Source organism: Brassica napus, chromosome C3, assembly GCF_020379485.1.
Source record: "Brassica napus cultivar Da-Ae chromosome C3, Da-Ae, whole genome shotgun sequence".
In the NCBI taxonomy this organism is placed as follows: Eukaryota; Viridiplantae; Streptophyta; class Magnoliopsida; order Brassicales; family Brassicaceae; genus Brassica; species Brassica napus.
Window position 1 is genome coordinate 41,724,388 of NC_063446.1, and position 7,688 is coordinate 41,732,075.

The 7,688-nt window shown below is 30.1% G+C and overlaps 1 protein-coding gene across 5 annotated transcripts; it reads right to left on the reverse strand.

The window, feature by feature from the left end:
- LOC125583973 (MADS-box protein AGL42-like) lies at positions 1-6,047 on the reverse strand. Of its 5 annotated transcripts, XR_007320987.1 has the most exons (6): positions 5,472-6,046; positions 5,178-5,399; positions 909-964; positions 599-633; positions 457-498; positions 1-277 (listed from the first exon to the last, which is right to left on the reverse strand). XR_007320987.1 is itself a non-coding variant. In XM_048751623.1 (4 exons), exons 2-3 carry the CDS (start codon positions 5,381-5,383, stop codon positions 952-954), a joined length of 219 nt encoding a protein of 72 aa, XP_048607580.1. In that variant the 5' UTR covers positions 5,384-5,399; positions 5,472-6,045; the 3' UTR covers positions 1-498; positions 909-951. The 5 variants fall into 5 exon arrangements, 3 of the variants coding, with proteins under 3 accessions (XP_048607580.1, XP_048607581.1, XP_048607579.1); XR_007320986.1 differs by lacking the exon at positions 599-633 and having other exon boundaries at positions 5,472-6,044; XM_048751623.1 differs by lacking the exon at positions 599-633 and having other exon boundaries at positions 1-498; positions 5,472-6,045.
- Positions 6,048-7,688: the final 1,641 nt, after the last annotated feature.

The window sequence follows — 7,688 nt, forward strand, 5'->3', positions numbered from 1 at the left end:
TCATGACCTCGAAATTTATTGTAGAATTATAAGGATTTTTACGTAAATTAACATAAAGTTATTTGCAGTTATATAAAGTTAACATAAAATATAAAGTTATTTGCAGTGTCCCCCTGGCAAGCCGATGTATAAATCAGTTTGAACTTCCAAATTCAGATCAACAACTCTGAATTTCTCTTGTTGATCAATTGACCCTCTCCATGGATCCATGACAGTATGTTCATAACATAGATTGCAATTTCATCGACCACACAAAATCGCATTTGTATACGTCTATCTATAGAAGAAAGGAAGATGTAATGACATAGCTAGGCAATATCGTTCCGAAAAATTAGAGGCTCTTTAGATAATATTTTCAGGTTCCTAAACATTATCAATTCTTAGTGTAATTTTAAGTTGGACTAGTATCACTATACATATGTCTGAATATATTAATCGGAAATAAAGATGAATTACCATTTGATGTAACTGAACGTTCTCTTCTAACAATTGTTTCTCCTGAAACGAAGCCACATTTTCCAACCATTTATATATTACAGTGCAACCAAACAAAATAGACACACACTCATTTTTTTAAACATATTATATGGTATTGTACCTTTGCTTTTAGCTTCTCCAACTAAACAGCTGAGCCTAAAAACTTCAACTATTTTAATTCACTTTTATGTTAAAAACGCTAATATAGAAATTATACGTAATTGTGAATCGATGTTATAGTAAATTGATTGAGATATGTCGCCAAACGACTGCAATGAATCCCTGTTCAAGTTTGTCTCTAAATGAGGACAATAACCAGACGGTTGGGATGGGAAAATATTCAGATATATATATATATATAATTTTATTTTTGCATTTGAGCATCGATCATTATATATATATCTACCAAGCTAGTAATGAAGTATATATACCTTTCTTGCTCGGACCTTGCCCAAGCTTATGTGGAGTTGACTATCAATTCTTGAAGCTACACACACGTAAAAGGGAGTTAATGACTGCGTAATTATGTGATATATAAGTTGACTATCAATTCTTGAAGCTACACACACGTAAAAGGGACCTTATAAAACAAAAAGGAAAATGTAAGCGCAGAAAAGGTCAATATATAAATGTTTGCCTACAGCTTTCCTTTTTGTGAAAAGTTCTAATACAATTATTGCGTCTGCGCTTACATTTTCCTTTTTGTTTTATAAAAAAAAAAATTATATAAAACGATTTCAGTTTTTTTTTCATCAAATGTTTTTTGTAAACTATAAAGGCAAACATTTAACACACACGAAAGGGTTTTTCTAGTTTGATTTGTTAAGATAATGGGTTCGTTTAGAAAAGGAAAGCTGTACTGTAAATTGCATTACAAATGCAAATAAACAATCACAAAAGTGGCAAAAAGAAAAAAAAAGTTAAGGCATGATACCGCCTGAAACTCAAGGAGTTCAATCTTTGTGATCAGGTGGCTTGCTTCTTGCTTCAATTGCTACATTACGCTCACAAAATGAAATCACATATGACGCAAAAGAAGTTACAACACACACAAAATATATAATCTTTGTATATGGCCAATATAAACGGTTGAACAGTATATACACCATTGACAATCGTCGTTAAGTTTTGATAAAATCGCATCAATTTTCTACTTTGTACGTAGTGCTGATATATCTCTCAAGATTTTATTTGGTAGGCCATGAAACGCCCAAAAAAAGAATCAATTATCATGAAATCATGTGAATCTCTAGGACATCAGCCAAATGATTTCGGTTCTAAACGGTGACCAAGAGAATGAGTGGAAATAGTGAATTCCTTATCATTCTTTATAATTTTCACCATTTACAAAATAATATTTTGTTATTTATGATTCTTTAACATTTCTTATCAAATTACGAGAGAAATAGATTTTCTTCCTATTTTATTCTTTTTCATTATTTTCCTTCTTATTCCTCATGTAAAACAATTAGTCCGTTTACAAAATTATAATTATCAAAACATATAATTAGCATAGAAAAATAATTAATTACAATCGTATCTACTTGGATATGGCATATATACATGCAAATATCTAGAGAGACAGGGAAATATGTTTACTGCACACCTGAATCAGATGAAGAAGACCACGCATAATTAGTATATGACTACAAACAGGCGTGGGTACAAGCCCGGTGCTTAGTATTTTCAGTATATTTGGTACTCGGCTTGGTTTATACGAATAGTAAATAATTTACTTGTACTTGGTTTGCTAAAAACGAGTACTTACAATTTCAAGTACTTGTTAAAAATTGACGGACTTGCAATTTACTTGACTTGTTTTATTACTTGCTACTTGTAAATAATTTGCAACTATTTAATAACTATGTGTTTTGCCCGCACATACGGACCTATCTTTTTGTGAATATTTATTAGTTTATGTTTTATTAATTCAGAAAAATCAGTATGATAAAATTTTATTTATATATTAAAAGTTTTAAATCAAACATCAAATTAATTGCATATGACTTTTTTATTTATACAAATTATTTTTGATTAATATTTAATTATAAATAATTTCATATCTTAATTTTCAATTTTTATAATAGAAAAATATTATTTCAAGATAACAATACAATATATAAGATAACAACACAATATAATAAGAATTATTTTATTATAATATAAATAGGAATTATATTTTATAATAAAGTATATTTTTAGATTTTGGATAATTCTTATTATTATTAGGATTAATCAATTATATTATTAAAAAATCAAATTTGTTTGTTTTTTTTACTAATTTATATATTTAATTCATTAAGGGTATAATCGATATTTACCAGTCTAATTTTTAATGTGGGAGCTCTGTTGTTAAAAATTACTTCGCAAATAGTTGTGTAGATTATTTTATTAATTCGTCGAAATTCAAAACTAAGTAACTATATTATGCATACAGAATATTTCACTGTTTTCCTATATTTTAGTCAATTCGAAAAGATAATATATAAGAAAGAAAAAACATCAAGATATATCACATATGTTTGATTAACTTATGGAATAGAAATATAAACAAGTTATTTTACTATGATTTTTGAAAAATGTATATTTGTTCATCAACAAAAACGAGTAACAAGCCAAACAACGCCAAATAGTTACTTTGATTTGAATACTTGATACTTGTCTTGTACTTACGAATAATTTAAATAGATTACTTGATACTCGACTTGGTCAAACCAAGTACTCGACTTGGTCAAACCAAGTACTCGACTTTACGAGTCAAGTATCAACCAAGTAGCGAGTACGAGCCAAGTAACTAATGATTGTGCTCAACCCTAACTACAAAAGTAGAGACCAAATAGAAACAACGAACACCAAAAACGATAGTACACAAGCTAATGATGTTGGGGATCAGACATAAGGTTCACTCTGGAAATGAAATTAGAGCCTGGGAAAACCATTGGATACCAACGATACCTGCAAGACCAGCTAGACCAATCGCCCCGGTAGTACACCTAATGACGTCAGTCCGGGAATTTATGATAGGGGAGCCAAAAACATGGAACTCAGAAAGGCTTGAAAATTACGTACACCCGGACGATATCTCTCTGATTCAATCTTTGGCCATAAGCCAAGGATATAAGTGGGACAAATATTGTTGGAGCTTCACCAAGAATGGGATGTACACTGTTAAATCATAATATTGGGTAGCCAGAAACATCCTCAACAGAGAGCCAGTGGAAACTCAGAAAGAGCCAAGCATTACAAAACTCCAAGCCTTTGGTTGGAAGAAGCCTTTGGTTGGAAGATACAAGCTCCACCAAAGCTAAGACACTTTATTTGGCAAACAATCTCTGGACAGTTAGCAGTAACAAACAACCTAACACATCGCCACATGCGATGCGAAAATCATTGTCCCAGATGTGGAGCAGATGATGAAACCATAAATCATGCCATCTTTGAGTGTCCCCCCTCATTACAGACATGGGCACATGCAGCAACCCCAACCCCACCATCATTGTTCCCTACCACGAGCCATTATGCGAACATTGACTATCTTTTTTGGAGGAAAAATGACATAGAGGACCCGGAGTTGGATAAGGACTCATATCCCTGTATTATGTGGTATATTTGGAAGGCAAGGAATGATAAACTTTTCAGATGAATAGACAGAGACCACTTGGAAACTGTCTGACATGCTGAATCAGAATGCCATGCTTGGTTTGCAGCAAACAACAAACAAGTGGAACAAACAGTTAGAACAACCCCGGAGCAGATAACAAATTCAGGGAGATGTCTAATAGATGGCTCATGGACACATGACGCATGACGCATTCTTTAGTGGTTATGGATGGACATGGAAAACCTCACGAGGAATAACTCAGCTTTTGGGAGCAAGAAACCAACGTCGAAGAATCTCACCACTTCATTCGGAGCTTGAGGCCCTTTTATGGGTGATGGAGTGCATGCTTCAACTATCGACGTGTCAGGCTTTTGGCACCGATTGTAAGGATCTCGTCTCAATGATTCAAGACCCAGGAGCATGGCCCAACTTCTCCACCGAACTAGATGAGCTGCAGAAGCTGAAGAGCAGATTCTCAGAGTTCTCGATTGTTTTTATTCCTTCGAACTGAAAATGTATCTTCTGATTCATTAGCTAGGATAGCCAGATCCTTTCATAGGAACCTGTATTACATTGGTTGTTCTATTACGGTCTGGTTTCCCAGACCACTTCAAGCTTGAGTAATAGATCAGCCGTTTGATGTCCAAAAAAAAAAAGTAAATTTTTTAATATTTATCACAAAACGGGTTAAATATGTGCAACTTGGTACGGATCAGATTAAATAATCATCTAAATCACATTAAGAGCTAGTTCCGATGATGTTTTTGTCTATCTTCTCAAGAAGCTTTTGGAAACCCTAGGCATACACACTCACATATAAATCTACACACTTAGAAAAAATCAGGTTGATAAAAAATGAGCTTGCGATCATAATAAAATTTCTATCAACAGGGGTAGAGAAGAGGAGTCTTTAGGATTCGGGCAAGGGTCGAATCTCATCAAGTACCAATATCTACGATGGTACATAGTCAATTACGATTCAGAAACAAATCAGACCAAACCCACACACATAACGTAATCCGTCTAATTAACCCCAAAAGGTAAAATTAAGAAACCTAAATTAAATTAAAGAATTACGAAGAAATTCAAGAAGACATACTCTGAGTTAGAGAACTCGTAAAGTCTTCCTCTTTGAGAGAAGATGATGAGAGAGATTTGAGCGTCACAGAGTACTGAGAGCTCATAAGCTTTCTTCAACAAACCATTTCTTCTTTTTGAGAAAGTCACTTGTCTACTCGTCGCGTTTTGTAATTTCTCCATCTCTATCTTTCCTCTCACCATCTTATCGTCTTTTGACTTTTTCATTCTTTAGGATGGATCCCTAAACCAGCCAATGATCAGCTAAGATAATAACGAGAATCATAAAAGAGAGAGATAGGGAGTAAAATCTCACCGGAGCAAGAAGAAATGTCGGCAGATTAGTTGAAGAAGAAATATATAGACAGTAAAGAAAGGGTTAATTTTAAATCAGGAATTTCTCAGCAGAAGATAATTTTGACAGATCTGTGGATGAACTCAACGTCGAGGAGAAGAGAAAAAAGCTGGAGCTCAACAAAAATGGAAAGAGAAAAAGGTAATAGGGCTCCTTTCTTTTGTCAGCAACCATAGAGTGATCTGTGAGAGAAGGAAAGGGGGAATTTTAATGTTTTAACTAAATTTTAAAATTTATACGATATAAAATTTGTATTTTTGATTGTGTATCCGCAAATAAATGTTACACATGAAGCGTTATATTCAGAATTCTGAAATCCGACCCGGATCCGCGGTAAAACCAGCAAAACTGGTGACCCTATATGTAATCTGGTTTGGTTTTCAAAAAGAAATTGTTGTTTAAAAATTCTATAAAAACCGCAAAAACCCCCTAAAACCTGAGACTCAGCTACCGGTTGAACCGATGGATGACTCATCATGTAATACAATTTTACTTAAATTGACATATTTAAAGTATTATAATTCATGAATGGGTAGATGCATAGTAGATATATTACGAATGTGATGCTCTAATTTTACAAAAGTTAGCCATGCCAATATTTAGTCAAACCAATTTATCATTTTGTTGTAAGCGTAATTGATCAATTTTTGAGAGGATGCATAACAAAATAGAAATAGATTTGAGCATAATCATTTATTTATTTAATTTACCTTTATTGTTCACATGTTCTTAGATTTTTCTATGTCTTTTTGTTTATTTTAATTTAATTTCATTATTTATATTAGACATTTAAATATTTATTAATTTAAATTTTGTTATATAATTTTATTATAATAATTATTAGATTTTGACATGCACTTTAAAGTGCGGATTAATTTTTATTCAAAAACTTATTTACTGAAAATTAGAAATCTTATACATATGTACTTTATAAAAAAATTTAAGTATATAATTAAATTAAAATTTACATGAATACAATTTTATGAAAATAAGATAATTCATTTATATAACCCGCCTCGTATCAATTTTACTTATATTTAAAACTTTAAATTTTAGCAAAATTTTATTTTTAATTTTTATATTGGTAATAATTTATTGTATTATTATATTTTTGTGAGCATATTATATAAATTAACAATTGGCTTCAACCCGTTTCATACTTGATAAATATATTAAATTATTTTTAATATTCTAATTTAAATATATATATTAAAATAATTTATTATTTATACGTCTTATGTTAATATTTGTTTTAATATGTTGAAATATGTTGTAAATTTCATGAATATATTTTATTCTATTATTTTATAATTTATAAAATTGTTAATAAATGGATTAAGTTACTTTATATTTATTAATTGGTGTAGTATTTTAATTATGAATATATATTATGTATATATAAATATTATAGAAATTCCATTTCTTATTATATTAATTAAAACTGAATTAATAATCGTTTTTAATTTTAGTTGATATTAATTATAATTTCTATTATTTAAAAGTAAATATTAAAAAGAAATGCATATTTACATTTTAATAAAAGATGTTAAAAGATATTATTAAAATATAATCTTACAATTTTTTGAGAATATCTTTTTAGATATTTTTTGAAAATATTAAAATAATAATTAGTTAAATATGATATATATTTAAGTAAGTTAGTGTATGAGACATAATAAGAAGGTAAATGTAATGGTCTAACCTATACTATTTGCAAGTAGATAAAAAGTTCTCCTATTTTAATAGTATTGATTAGGACAAATGTTATTCAAACTATAAAATAGCGATATATTTTGCATGCTAATTATAAATTAATCTCAAAAAGGTATATATTCTATATTTTGGATGAAAACAATTAAACCATATATAATATTTTTATTTTCTAATGAAAAGTATGTCCAATTATATAAAGAGTGAATTGGTCAAAAATACAAAAAAAACATGAAAATTAGCTATCTACCCATAACAGTACAAATCGTGTTTTACTATAGCAAAAGGATATAGATAAATTACTATTATAGCCCTGACTTTAAGTTTTATGTGGAGAAAATTAATAGGTTAATCCTACCTATAGATTTTATAAGATTTTTAATAAATGTAGACAACATATCAAGAAGTTCTAAGCGTAAATTTGTAGTTGCTTTCTACAAAAAATTTGAATCACCTTCTGTTCGAAAA